The following is a 16228-nucleotide window of genomic DNA, read 5'->3' on the forward strand; positions in this document are numbered from 1 at the left end:
GTTCAAATTGTCTGAAATTTTAAATATACCGTGTTTATACAATGACTGATTAGTTGCTGAAAATCCAGGCTTCTTGTTTTATCCACAACGAAATTATAGGGGTGTCAAAAATAGCCCGAATTGCTTCGAGAAAAGGATGTTACGGCCGTGCCGCTTTTTTTTTGCTCGACTTGCGGGGGCACTTCCGTGCCCCCAGATGCCTATACGTATACATGGCATTTCTGAATGCATTGTGTAGACTAAATCAATAATATTATTAACAAACAGCTCCATTTAGTAGTTGTATATATACGTAAGTTAGTTTCAGTAGAGTGAAATGAACGTGATTGTAATAGTGTTTATACACGTAGATACGTTTGTACGCATCATTTGCGGCGTGGGAGCGTACAACTATTTCCTCTTAAAGCCTATTGGCTTTGCCAGCCAGCCTTGTCGATCGGTATTGTGGTGCGGATTTCGTCCCTTAGTTCTAAGAATTTCGCAAGACAGCCTTATACTTATTAACTTTTACATGGTCGGTCGGATTCGAGCATTGAATATAATTTGAAATCTCACTTGGAAAATCAGTCCAAAAGATATAAATGTACGCTTTTACTTTGGTTATAATTTTAACATAAAATGGTAGGCCGCCGTAATTATAGTTACGTACAGTCGACCTGCAAAGATCACGGGCGAGTGCCGCAGTCATTCTCACATCACTGAACCACCCGTTGGCCAGTGATATACATATAATTGCTTTGATCTATTGACCCGCGCTGCCACTAAACTAAAATATGACACGCGCTAAAGATAGCTTTAAAACTAGTTCACTGTATTTAAACTATCATTGGACTTTAAATATGGGTCAGATCAAGCGTATCGGAAATGCATTAAAAGAAAGATAAAAAAGAACCGTGAAACAATTGCTTATAAAACCAAATTCATTGCAAACGAATGGCAAATGGCTGGCAGTTTGTAGCGGGATATTTATAAAAAAAATGTGACAAGGCATGACAAATTTGAGTAAAAATTATTTCAAATAGCTTACAACGTAACTAACTGATATATTAATTTCCAACCGCAGGCTTTCTGGATTACCCAATAGTTATTTAACCTATCATTAGTATATTCAGGTAATACTAGGCACAAACTGTTCAATCGGAACTTTAATCCAGGAATCCACGAGAGTCAAACCGCAGGATTATTGTCAATGAAACCGATGTCTGTAACTATTAAGTTGATTAGGTAACCTTGTTTTTGGTCAACCAGTTATACAATTTCCATTACGAATATAAACTTGCCTGATCATTTTCAGTTCGGTTTGTTACATAATTATCGATTACAGGTAATTTATTTTTATCACCAATGATTTTAATCGGTCCGGGATTATCGGTGTGGGAAGTTAAGTGGTATTGCAATTTCCCATTTATGTAAAATAGTGCAAAGTAAAACACAGATAGAACATTTCAGTTTTGGTCAGAATGAAGACGTGTTTGCACAATTGGCACTGACTGAGACAGATTGGTAGTTTCCTGCCGGTGAGTGATACAAATGTCGCTTTAATGGCTCTTAGTGAGACAAGGGTTAATTTATTTGAAGACGACTCTGCGAGTATAACTTCCGCTCGGCGACTACGGAATCACTGATTCCGTATTCGTATTCGCTACTCCCGAGAATTAATTTGGAAGTAATTCTAATTCTCTACGTACAATAATTAACATTAATTACCATGCAAATAATCACGAGACAATCTGAAAGTTTCTCTCTGCTGTGCTATTTCATGATAAAGGATCTAAAGAGATAGATGTACCAATTAAAAGTTTTATTGGCTGGCTTCCGCTGCTTGTTTTGTTCTCATGAATGCACTGTGTAGTTTTTGTTTCTCCAAATTGTCTGTTGCAATTACTGTTTATGGCAGAACTGTTTATTTATCTCAACTTTGTTGTTTCTTTAAAATCATTGTAAAATACTAGACTAGTGTTGCCAAGAATTTGTTCATATTAATTATACCTCCTATTAAACGTGCCTAGCGTACAAAATATGTACATATTTGGAATTTTCTATATTCTTTTGTTTCCTTTTACCTGATATATTTGACCTACTTGGAATACTGAGAAGGCCGTAGTGATTATGTCTAGGATGTGGTGGCTCTGTTCAAATATAGTGAAACCTCTATAAACCGCTATCTTCTTGAGCACGTTTAGCCTGCGGCCCCGATTTTCATGCGAACATTAGGCCACTCGAACTATCAAATATTCACTAAAATACTAGACGTTCGACAGAATATCGCTTGTTACTCGCTGGGGAGTTTCAACATCACCTCAAGGTATATACCCGAGTAAACTACCTAATAATATTATACACTATATCGCTGGCCACTGATGAAAACTACTGAACTGGTTGTGTTATGAAAAGCTTCATCCAACAGTTAATAAGGTCACGTATTCCGAAATATTTTATGAATCAAGAACTATTACCAATAACGCTTTATTCGTTGGCATCCGCTACAGCAAATATTTACGAACAAATGTGTCTCATTCGAATAAACTGATACAGTTCATGAAGCAATCGTAATCCCCGGGGCACCATTAATAAACGCAGAAGGTATCTCACAGTTTGCAACAATTTTCAACTTGACAGTCAACGTCATACTTTTATGAAAATTGCATTTAATTATTATCGTGAAATAAATGTAAAACATATTTCACAACAACAATGATATCAATAGTTATAATTAATCAAAACAGCCAATAATAATATATTATGAAAGCTTTATACCTCCACTGCTTTGATTACCGAACCAATCAATTTACATAATATTATGAAATTATCGTTCTCCACCAATGGACGTTGTGAAACAAAACAAAAAATCGTTAACTGTATTGGAACAGTGGCTCGTTCATAATTCCTTTGTCCCGACATATTCCAATGTTAATATGGGACAAGTGAAAACCTTATTTCTATCAATTTTATCGAATTACGGCTGTGTTCCATTTTCCTTTAGATGCTGTCAAGACGTAGTTGTTTTTGTTACCACAAAAACTTTTCTTCCTAGGGCTTTATGTGGAATTCAAGGAGAGAAAGCTTTTATTGGTTCCAACGATCCTTATTACGCTATAAATCAAAGTTGTAGATACGTACTTCTGACGTCTGACCTTTGAAATAGAGTATTACATTATTGATAGATACACTTCCTGTTGCCGATTTACTTTACCAAATTTTCGATACACACCTTTTTTCACGTAAGAATGGAATATAGGAACGTAAATAGGAAGGTCTGTATATAAATTACTAGATTAAGAGCTCGTGCAGGCTGCATTGTGTAAGTGTTGCCTGGCTACGAATATCCCGTCAGAATGTAAGCGGCAAATAGGAGATTTATCTGGTGAGCGAACAACAGCATGTAACGGCGCGCTAACGTGCTTCAGTTTCACTGAAATCTACGGTGGTTAAATCTAGAGCATTCATTATTGTGATCTGTGCTCTAGGCTTTTACGTTGCTGGGCTTTCGGAAATGGATGTTGATAATGATAGCCGTCGTTACTCATGTGTAAGGAAAATGTATGTATCTACAACATTATAAATGTTTATAACATTCTAGTAAGGTTAGTCAAAATAAATACAAATATTTTCAAAATAAACCCAAACAGAAATAGCAAAAAATAAATCATATAAATATCTAAACTTGTCCTTAGAGCGTGTCAACAGCCACCACATAAAGTAATACTAAATTATTCAAATATGACTATTAACATTACCCGAATATAAATGATAAGAACCCAACATACATTAAATTTAATAATTTCTAGCCACATTACTAAGATTAATGCACTCGATGGTCAATTATACGTGACTAACAGTTATAGAAAAGGATTACTAGAACTTTAACACAAACGAAACAAAAAGATTAGTTTATTAGATTAGCTAAATAATATTCGTGCTTAAACAACGTTATGAATCCTACGGTACCTTAATTCTATACAATCGGTACTATCGAGTAACTAGAGTTTGACATTTAAAAAATGTACTCTGCAAGAATAGTTCCTACAACGTCAGATCTGATCAGAGTTTCAAACAAAAATTTCTTGATATTTAGCCGGTTGCCGATACTCGATACTTGTACAGAATTGCGATACAGAAAATGCTGCTTTATGTCACAAAATAAGCATAATAAAATAAAATAAAATCTCTCATGAAACGCTATTTAATTTCTGCAATTGTTTGATTATTACTTGATAATAGCTAATTTTGTTTCATAACACTGTTAAAATTGGTATAAAAATAACATTGTAAACCTATGACTGCTCATTGTGATTACACTGTGGCGTTGCTACTGCGTGATATTTGATTAAAGCTAACAAATTGTTTTACATTGAGTATGATATTATGATTATTAGTCATTTCATTTCACATTTAGATAATGTGTACCCGTTTTATTGATATTTAACTTGTTTACTGCAAAGTAAGCAGTAGTGAATTGCTATCAAATTATTGTAGTTAATTTTATTGTAGCTATTGAAATAGTTGGATGTTTTTGAATAAAATACATAAAGTGGAAATCGAGAAGTAGATGATAACGATCCAAAAACCACACGTCAGATAATAAAATCTCTCATAGTACTAAGCATTTTTAAACCAAAATACTCGCTAAAATCTGTAAGTTGCGCATTTTGCCGATATGCATTATTCATTTGGATATTCTGAAACAGGTATTCGATCTTTGTCTTCTGTCTCCCTGCTTTAACGATCCGCTCTATTTCTTTTTACGGAATATATGCATTTCACAAAGGCAGCTATAACAATTGTAAAAGGTTCGCCGCAGAGTCGACCGCAGCACAAAATGTCATGTGTCATGACGAAACTGTTCGAGCGCGTGATCGAGTCAATGCACCGCTTAGTGTGAATTGTCTCGTAGCCTCGATACGGCTTCAATCGGCTACATCACATCAGATTCAGTCCGCACTGACAATCTACTGAAAAGAATACCTGCTGTATCTGCCGCACGCGATACCGTTCATGACTACATTCTAAAGATTCTCAACGTAGCAACAAGCTTAATAAAAGTTCACATTGTATGTGCAAGAGAATCCTCTAATTCTTTACCTCCTTAGTGATGAACCATGCTAGTTTCATCTAAGATAAATGTACACTTGATAGTCAAGAAAGGCTTTTAAATTATTTATTAACATGTTAACACTGATAAGTTACAGATTACCAAATTGAATGATTTGATTCATGGCAAAATTACAACACGCGTAAGTAACAAAATGTTATTCAAAACATTTCTTAGCATACGAAATAGGCATATGAAAGACAAACCGTGACGTAAACACATAAGTATTCCGGGATGAGGGTCTAACATAACCCAAAAAACCAACTATTTCATTTCCCCGTTAAAGAAGGGTACCCCATTTCTAGATTCTTACCTTCGACCTACGTCTATAACCGTCACTTCATCCTAACATAAATAGCGATCAAATGTAAGTGCATATTTTCATAAACCCAAAAGAAAAAACCTTTAATATACGCAAGAGTGTAAGAAAATATCCTCCCTTGCTATTTCCTACCGTATCGTTTAGACACGACATTATCATAAAAACATATAAAAAACAGTAAAAACGAAATAGAGTAATTGATCTTTAGAGGTGCTTTCGTTTCTTTTCAAATACTCGTAAATTGGAACGTGTTATCATAATAAAGCCTTTTTATTATGAAATATAATATCAATCCATCATCTATCTTTCATGTATAGGTACTACATAAATATTTATATTTAGCCACATGTTCTAACATAGCAATCACTCTCGTAGCATTGGAATTGCTTTTACCTCAAGTGTTTTATTCATATATACGAGATTAACATATTATTGAAATTGCATTCAGTATTTTAATAAATTTTCTAAGATCATCGTATTATATATGCACTACTATGTACCTACATGTTATTAATCAAATACAAATACAACTACTGTTATTTCAAATCCCAGATCGATCAAACTATTGGATTGAACCGTGGATAAACTCAGTTGCAGGCTCAGAGCTCGAAGTTTGTTACTAGGAGTATGTGCAATAGATATCAATATTCGTAGGCACTCCCTATTTACATAAGCAATGCAAATGCCGATACATTAGTAGATGCATATTACATTGAACATTAAACCTGTTATTCTAATTTCACATTCAATTAATGTTACGAATTTTAATGTAGTTCAGTCAGAACACAACGGAAAACAACTTACCTATAATGCGCACGTAATAACAGATAGACATAGAAAGGCTTAACTAAGGTTCAAAGCCTAATTTGGTTTCCACTTGACGTAGCGTAATAATTTATATCTGATTCAAAAGCACTGCAAGATAATTCAATTTAATTTAACCGCAGCTAGATTAAAAACAGCATCCCATAAATACGAGCACAAGACTAGAGCGAATTGCGATAATTTAAAAGTAAAATTGCATCAGGTTTGGAACCAACTCAGGGTTTTCTGTTCTTTTTGAAATTTGAACAGATACATATATGTTTCAATGAAGGTATACTTTCCAAATATACTTATCTTATAGTGAATTAATGAGTTATTGGACAAAATGTTCATTACTTACCCATTCCCCAGAAGACGGTAGCAAAGAAAGCCACGAGGATGCGGCTTCCGCTCGACGGAACCACCTCCATACCACCTGATATCCGTTCTCCGAAGCACACTAAAGCACAATTCAGTCACTTTTATCCTACAGTTCGTCACAGTACAATATAGTCACTTTACTTTTGCCCGCGCTAGTACTTTTAGCGCACAATATGACTGTCATTAGTTCGCCACACAATCACACACATTTTACGTCAATGCCACTTTTCACTGAACCTGAAAAAGGGAGCTTATTTTTGTTACGCACTCAAACTGCCAACGCTCAGTGTAATTGTACGAGGTATCCAAATGCGGGAATATTAGAAGCTTGATTTACGTATAAATAAAAAACCAGCGTCCCTAGACAGATTAATGTTTTACTGAACTTTTACGTATTTTTTTTGTTGATTGCTATGGGTTTAGTAAGAGCATTATTTGGTTTCGTACATATCAACAGCAACTGATTGATGAGGTAATGTATCGACAAAATAAGTACTAATATACTAATTTATGAATCAAATTACACGTTTTGTGGTGTTATTTTAAGGTCTATATTGAATTTGTAAGAATTTACAAATGGAATTTGATTTTACCCAAAAACAATTCACATAGAGGCGACAACATGTTTTATGTAGGTTTCAAATATTGCGAACGGAACAAGTTGTGTCCGCAATTCAAGTTTTTCTTCCGAAAGTTGTTAAAAGTTCGAGAGTGTTTTGATTATTTTTTTTGTTACGTATAAAAATATGTTGTTGTTGCAAAAACAAAGGCAACTTAAGACCGTTTCACAAATATTTACGCCTTAAGAGAGACTAATTTGTTTTCAAAAGTACGTCACCTTTGTTAGTATAGAAAAAACATTAGTTATAAACCATTTTTAGCTTCAATTTTATTTGATGAGATGTTAATGAGATACATTTGGAGCAAGGTCCCGAATTTGAAATAGTGGAAAGTGTAAGTGTGAAGGGCGCTGCGCCAGCTGGAACATAAAGGTTGAGGGCGGAGCGCTGATGAAACGCAGCTGTCACCGATCGCCTCTGACCAATCTCGTTGCTCTGGTTCTTTGTCCTCTGTTTCAATTTTACATTTATTCGGGGTTGGGAGCCGGGGCCTTTCACAGCTCTTATCATATTGACACAGACGGAACATTTAATCCTTCAATTTAGCCCGCCCTTTTCAATATCTTGAACTCCAAAGACGAATTTCAAGAGTGAGCAACCGCATTTAGTAATATACGAAAAAGAAGAATATCCACAGAAATCAAAGTTCAGACTTGAGATGTTTTAATATTTGATACAGCGTTAAAAATCACTTTAGTGGAAAAATCATTTCTTCGAGAGTAAAATTAAATGTTAAATGAAGCCAGCATTTCAAGCAAAAACACTCACAAAGATTTTAAAGGTAGACTCCTGTAATTCTATTAATATCCCAATACCTACTAACAATATTATATCTAAAATGATGTTGATTTTTCTATTAAATAAAAACTGATTTTCTATTTTAAAGTACCTTATCAAATCAAAATAAAATAAATAAATAAAGCTTTGATATACTTAAACAAAGACCAAACACGGTATATTTGAATTTATGAAGTCAGATTTTACAAAACTTTTATGGTTTTTATCGCATGGAGCAGGATAAGCGCGATCAAAGGATTTCAAAAGCCATAGTCCAACTCAATGCAGCGTCTTAACACAATGGAAGAAGAATTTGCCTAAATGAATGTAATAAACGGTGATCAGAAACATACATTATATAGACAATGAGCCACTGCTACTAACACGATTAGATGATAATTTTCATATGATTTAAATTAATCATTAGCTAAGCTAGTGTACCTGTAGTCGCGACTCGTTACTTTGCTCTTACAAAACTTTATTAGCTTTATACTTATTCAATACTTAAATATAACCAAGTCCATTAATTGTTCAGAACTTTCAAATGAAGAGTTCTCCGATTCGCTTATATACACTGTTCGTCAGCAGAAGTTTTAAAGTCCCAAACCTTCCCCAACGAACGAAATTTTAACTAAAAAGCCTTACATTGTTTCACGACCTCGGTTTCCTTTCGATATTTTCTTACTTTTGTTGGATATTCCCCTTAATAGTGTTGGTAATGTTATCGTAACCAATTGGTATACCAAATATCCGACGCTATTAACACGGAGTATTGGAACAATACATTAGTAGGCATGTAAGAGCAGAGGCTCATTAATTGACTGAAATAGCGAGAAAAGAGAATCCCTCACTAATTGAAGGCTTTGTAGCTCGCAACATCCTGTAGGAAACCAATGTGTTATACTATATTTATTACATACAGATTCAATATCTAAGTAATATAATACAACTTGAACAACATTTTACTTTAATGATATTATTTATACGCGACAATAAAGAATTAATTGTATGGTTCAATTTATTGGCTTTAATTAATATTTTGTTTTATAAAATAATTCATTTTAATATCAATTATTTTTATTTTAAGCTTATACTTTTATAATACACTAGCTGACCCGCGCAACTTTGCTTGCGTCACATTAGAGAGAATGGATGAAATTTTTCCCCGTGTTGGTAACATTTTTTACTGGTACTTTGCTCCTGTTGGTCGTAGCGTGATGATATATAGCCTTCCTCAATAAATGGGCTATCTAACACTGAAAGAATTTTTCAAATCGGTCCAGTAGTTCCTGAGATTAGCGCGTTCAAACAATCAAACAAACAAACTCTTCAGCTTTATAATATTAGTATAGAAGTATAGATATTAGTATAGATAATGCAAAAGGAAACTGTTCTATTTATTATGATTATACAATATATTTATAAAACTAGGACAGAGAATGACGAACACTATTTTTGTAAATGAAGGGGTGAAAGTGAATGAAAGCAATTCTAAACCAAGCATTTAAAACGACCCTTTAATTAGTAGCAGGTATGCAGTGGGTTATTGAAAAACTACACAACACGTTATGCCGGGCATGCGGGTAGATCAGTGAACAAAAGAAGGCGACACAAAGAGCAATGGAACACATTTTGCTGAGCGCGTTGCACCGTGTCCCATATTTCCTAACGAGATGATATGCCAACGTTTATTCTTCATACTTCACATGAATTGTACAACCGATGCTTTCGCATAAATACATTTATACTTTCTCTCTGTTTTTTATTCGGCTTTTTAATTTTCCTGTCGTCAGTGTTAAAACGGACTGTTTTAATGAACCGGCTCCAAATGATTGAAGAGGTTAAGCTTGTTCGAATACTTCTTTCGATTCAAACATTTTTGATGGTCGTCGTAATAACGGTTAATAATAATTACTCGACGTTCGATAAGTAATTAAGATGGCCGATGGAATGATATATTGTGAGGTCCCATTTGTGGAAAACCAAATATAAGCCTGCAAAAATAGGCTCAATAAAGGCCGTGCTTTTACCCTCACGTAATAATATATAAGCATACATACGTACGTAGCGTATATTGGTATAGTCTAAGGTTTAAGGGCTCAGATCCGTATTCTATGTGCGGTCTCTATTTTAGGTTTTTATATCTTGAAGCTATCTACGTTCTACTTTCGGACTCTTTCGGAAAACGCTAACTTTCTTTCGGCTCTTGCTTTTATCTTTTGAGCATATGTCTTAAACATACATAAGTATTTTGTAGACCCGACCGCTACTTTGAACGCTTATATTCGTACAACTTACGCAAACAACAGCACAGGATTTATAAGAATAAATAGAAGGTATAAATCCGCAAAATATTATTTAGAATGTTCTATTAATAAAAATGATAAAGTACATCATCCTATTACGAACCCTCAGTCCTCAAGTTCCACTCGGACGGTTTTCCTCCACCGTCGAAAGCTTCAATTTATTTTTCCAAAATGTTAAGTTTTGTGAAAAAGTTATGTTACAGGATGCTGTTATCTACATGTTTGTTAGCAGGTGGTCTCCCATTATCTCAGAAAGTTACTAACTAAAGTCATTGATGGAACGTGACTTTTACCAAAATGTGTCCGGGAAAATATTCAAGGATTCCGCAAGAATCAATAAACCTATAAATAAGATATTTACTATATTGTAGGTTATATATTATGCTGTTATATCGATGAATTAAACAGTGAAATAAGCAGACTAGTCGAAAGTAAAATGGCTTATTGAATATTACCGACTGACATATGTTCTAAGCGCTTTCGTGTTTGCATTTAGCGGTAAATTTTAAGTCCATATTGACCATTTTACAAATGCAAAAACGAAAGACTGACACGAACTTTTAAAATGATGCATATGTATGTAGGTCTAACGACATTGAATTAAAGGGTGACCCTGGCATGCTACTGACACCACGCTTTTGAACAAATTTAACACAAACATGTTGCATTTCGGGTCATTCTTAAGTGAGATTATTTCGTGAAATAATATAAAATGCCTCTACAATTTAAGTATACTGTATTAAAATGTTTTTAAGCTGGCTTGATATTAATCAAAATATATATTTCATTTACTGGTTTTTAAATTGAAGTAGAATAAAGACTTATTATCTTGTTTAAAATCAAAATGAAACTTCATGTCAAGTCTAGAAGAGTTAGGGAATTTTCTTGACTTATTTAATATAAGCTTTTTGCAAAGAATACAATATACCTAACTATATTATTAAAGTAAACTTACGCGTTATTAGTTAATTAGGTGTTAAATATTGTAACATGTATAAATCTACGCATAATTCAATATATTTAAGACAAAATTCAATGCAATAAATTTTTCGTAGTTCGTAAGGTCTGATATGTAACAAAGTCACGGAATAGATCCATTTTGCGAGGACCCCGACCGATCAAATAAGTTGTGACACGTGTAGAGAACGATCTGAACATTCCCGGCGAAGACGATAACCGCGGACTGAACTCACTGCGAAACCAAACGCAATTAGGTAAGTAGGTACTTTAGCGCGATAAGTGGCTAATAACCCATTTAACGTGGAACCCGCTGGGCAATTCAGTTCCGTGTTACATATTGTCTTAAAAGTTTTATGCATTTAGTTAGCGGTAACTGTGTCCGAGAGCGCGATTGAAATCGGACCATTTCATTTATTCTATGCTCCCATTATAACGCATTGAACGTACTTGGTACCTACCGCTTCTCGTTACTTTTGAACTTTTCAGTATTGTTCGTCCCGTGACTCTGCTCGCGTTGCCTTTAATGAAAATAGCCTATGTCTTTTTCAAGATACTATTCAGTTCAGCCGTTTTAACGTAAAATAAGAACAAATGAACAAACGCATTTGCATTGAGTAACTATACCTATGCATTAAAATTGTATTATCGCATTTTTATCTTGACAAATATAGCAAAAAGTGATCTTTGAAAATTTTGAAAAGTTTCAGTGTAATAGATTTTTTTGTAGTCAATACGGCTTAAACAAGGTCATAATATTGCAATATCTAAAACTGATATAAAAATAGGTACATTATAAATTCACGCCATAATTTTCTCATGACGAAAATCCTTTTTTTTCGTAATATAATTTACTAACAGGTATAATTTGGTTTATATAAGAAAAATAAAATGTTAAAATATATTGCTATACACTATGCCATGACGGGATTTTGCGAAAATGCTGTGCATTATTCTTTTACGATTACATTTTGCTGTTATGTCCATGCAGAATCAACACTGGCCGTCGGCACTCATGAAAACTATATTGAGGAAAATCGTATTGAATAGAGATTTACATACGAACACGTTCCCTACTGATATGAAACCTTCGTCATCAGATACGATGCCTAGCCGTAGAATGTTTACAATATCGTACAATATGACTTTCACGAGAAAAGGGAAACTAGAAAACTAAGGGTCGTTGTTTTCATCGCTATATGTCCTCTATTCTTTCCATATGTATATGTTACTGTAAAAGCCCGAACTGTGGTAAATTCTAAGATTTTCCGGTAAAACCTAAGATTTACCAACTCTCAATGGTAAAAGTCCGAACAAGCCAGAGTTTAAAAACTATGTTACGATATATAAAAAAATCCTCCTTCATAACTATGTTTATAACTATTTCACGGTATAATTATATACTGTGACATAGTTATAAAGAAGGAGTTTTGTGCAAAGCGACATGGGTAGGTTAGGTTAGAAGGCTAAGGTGGGAGCGAGCGAAGCGAAGCTCCCACCTTAGCCTTCGTGGTTATTTTTTTTTAACCACTCAGAAGGAGGAGCCCCGCGAAGCGGGGCTCCGGCGACATCTCGATATCATCAAGTGAATATAGGTAAAAGTTCGAAATAAAAGAATTGTTCGGACTTTTACCATTGCGAGTTGGTAAATCTTAGGTTATACCGGAAAATCTTAGGATTTACCACCGTTCGGGCTTTTACAGTAACATATACACAAACACAGAATATAAGGTTATCAGATATTTTAATATTATTAAATCATTTCTTTCTTGTTCCTTATAAGTTTTGTTTGAAATAAAGACTTTTTATTAATTTACTGCGTTACGAAGAAAGCGCGTGGATGGTTACAGCGAAGTCGAATCCATTTATTATATCTCCGATCTCAGAACACAGTAATTATACTACTAAAGTTGGCCGTCTACTTGTTAAACTAAGCCTCTAACAAGTACCGTTCTAAAATTACCAAATAATTTTGTATGTCTGAACAGATTTTTTTAAACTACTTTTTAATTACTATTCTAATGTTACAAGTTCTTATGAATTGCCTTAAAGCTTTCGTATACAATAATAGGATCGAATTTTCTGAAAACAAATTATATTACAAAGGAGTGGCAGCGGAAGGAATCGTTTGGGCGAAAAGCAATTAAATAAAAATGTTTAGTCGATTCATTAAACGCTACCCAAAAAGGTTCAATTTGATCAATTCCCACAGTATTTTGCGCGTCTGTTCTATGTAGATAGCCAGTGATTTACGAAAGAAAAGGGGAAAGAAGCGGCGGCCAAGGGTCGATGTATCGGTAAAGCGGCCGCCGCCAAATTTCGTAATGAAATCGACCACGAAATGGTGAACCTTTGTTCTGCATTTTAATCATGCCGCAATTGTCGCTGTCGATGAGTTCGTTCAAGTTACATCTGTCCCTATCTTCAGTGACGTAACGCAATTGGCCCTCATGTTCTTTTAATTAGTTTTTTGTTCCCTCGCACCCGATTCGTGCTGAAATACTTCTTTTCCCCAAATACATTCTATTGATCTCAACCAATTTATTTCCACAAGTACTTAGGTAGCAAATTAATCGTTATTTATTTATAAATTAATGTTAGCATTAAATTCAATATACGGCCGTACACTCCAATATAATGTCTGTCTCATAAATTAAGAAAATTATAGCCGTGTATGAACACAAATATATTCAGTTAGATTAATGTCGTTACCGTTATTACAAATGGAAGGAATTTATTTGAGTCATAAAATTGTCATCAAGCATACTAATGATAAAACAGAATTACTATAGATATACAAAGGTATAAATAATATAATATGCTAACTAAATATACATTTTATTATCAACTTAGCAAACACCTACAAATATCCATTATAATGTTACCGTCAAGTCCTTCAAAAAGTTTTCCAGTTGTTGAAACTCGCACTAATAGCGGTAAACAAAATCACTTCATAGTCCGTAGTGTTTGTGAATGAATTTTAATAAAACTTCCACCTGGGGACGCGTCTAATTAACTAGGTCCGAGAGCTTTTTGTTTGACTGAGTTTTGACAGGCGAGTGACGTAAATTTTAATAAGGGGGTAGTGTGTCTCGGCGGCCGATGCGCGGAGCGTTTCGTGCGGTCGCTCGCCCCCATGGCACTGGCTGCGGCCGGCGCGGCGCGGCGTCGGCACGCTCCCGCCGCGCCGTCCCGCCACAGCGCGCTGTCCCGCTCGATCCGGCCGGCGGCGGCGGCGCGCGCCCACCGCCCCAGCGAGCGCCCGGCGCCCGCCCAGCCCGTTGCAAACTCCGATTTCCGTAGCGGGCTAAGCCGAAGCTTTCCTAGATTGTGTGGCCTTACTGAACATTAATTACACCCAACTTAGTCTGATTAAACCTTGAGGAATTATCCGGATTGACAAAATTAACTTTTAACTTAGATTTATGTCGTTTTGTTCAACTACTATAGGCCTTCGGGGGGCACGCGAACTTTGTTAATCCCAATAGGCAATATTGTTATATTTTAAAGATTTACCAGGATATTAATTTACATAAAATGTTAATATAATTTAGTTCAATACCTATACGAATATTATAATTTACAGCGTAATATGGTATTAGTTGTCTTAATTTAATATATTGTTTGCCATATAATATATTTATTATTCGGTATAAAAAAAACACGAAGGCTTTCTTCAAATGCTCATTTCTCATTTATTAGAAAACGGTAGATACTGATAAGATAATAGCGATTGCGATTTAATTAAGTTGGCAACAATCGAATGCCTTTGCCGTAAAGATTAATTACAAAGCAACAACTGATGAATACCCACTAAGAATGTTGATCAAAACAAAATTTGTAAACATTATAAACGCGGCGGAGCGTTAACTATTAAATGAACAATGCCCAACGGAATAATTATAGCGGAGGCCGCAATGCTAAATAGGATACTTTAAATTTCGTGAACATAATCTGTGATCCAGGCAATGCATATAGAGTAAAATATGTATTAACGACTATTAACGAGTTATATGTATATTGTTATTTTGTAAGCGTGATCAATCTCACACACGTGAAATGTTCCACATTGTGATTCGCGTCACATATGGTGTGACGTAATTCGCAAAGCTCTCGGCACAGTTATTAAGAACAGGTGTACTGTACCTGACGGATCGCGAACTTGACCAATTAAAACTTTGACAATAATAGGAAGCAAGAATCATTTTGTGTCGATAAATACGTTTTCATTCAAGTATTGTTTAACTTTCGTTCGATATAATAAATCAAACGAACGGACCGTAACATCTGCGCAGAATAATATTAATTTATTTGTGTAGGGCTCCACGCTTACCTATATTGTGAATAATACAATAATTAATTTACGAATTAACTTGTCTGAAAGACTGAATGGTGTAAGTACGATCATAATTATCACTGAAATAATAAGAAAGGAAAACATAGAGCATATATTCGGATATTAATAAGAAGTAAATAAAATAATGTTTCCTCGTAGACGGCCGTAATAATAAGTTTTGGCAGCGGATGTGACTGTAGCCATATTCGTCGAGAAAAAAACATTGTTTATTGTATTTCCGTGCGATGTTCATACCGCTGTACTTTAAACAAAGGTATGTTTAATATTGTACGCAGCGACGACACAAAAAACAGTGTAAGTGACATTGATTGGGAGAGTTCGCAGGCACAAAATGTCGATGGTAATTAAAAAATACATTCAATGTATAGATATATTATCCCTCCGGACCATTGTTAACATATGTTGCAGGATGAGTTATTTTTCCATCGCGTATAATTTATCGTAGTCCCAATCCCAATACAATTTTTTCAGCGTCCGATGCGCAAACAGGAACCTGTATCGCTCAGTTCACGTAAACACTTGAGTAATTTACGAGATACATTTTTTTGTCATACCTTTGTTGTACATAGAGACCGGTGTATTATTATAAGAACTATCGTTCTTATTTGAAAT

The 16228-nt window shown here is 34.7% G+C and overlaps 1 protein-coding gene across 4 annotated transcripts in view; it reads right to left on the reverse strand.

Annotated features, from left to right (window-relative positions):
* LOC142972926 (uncharacterized) overlaps positions 1–14405 on the reverse strand; it is a 41747-nt gene extending 27342 nt beyond the window's left edge. Inside the window, exons 1-2 of one of the 4 annotated variants that reach the window (XM_076114381.1) lie at positions 14256–14405; positions 6580–6836 (exon numbers count right to left, since the gene is read on the reverse strand). In XM_076114381.1, the coding sequence (XP_075970496.1) occupies positions 6580–6649 (70 nt within the window). In that variant the 5' untranslated portion in view covers positions 6650–6836; positions 14256–14405. Of the gene's footprint in view, positions 1–6579; positions 6850–14123 lie in introns of all 4 variants that reach the window. The other 3 variants (XM_076114378.1, XM_076114380.1, XM_076114379.1) reach the window with 3 other exon arrangements.
* Between the last annotated feature and the right edge of the window lie 1823 nt (positions 14406–16228).

The sequence above is a fragment of the Anticarsia gemmatalis genome, chromosome 5 (assembly GCF_050436995.1).
Source record: "Anticarsia gemmatalis isolate Benzon Research Colony breed Stoneville strain chromosome 5, ilAntGemm2 primary, whole genome shotgun sequence".
NCBI classification, from domain to species: Eukaryota; Metazoa; Arthropoda; class Insecta; order Lepidoptera; family Erebidae; genus Anticarsia; species Anticarsia gemmatalis.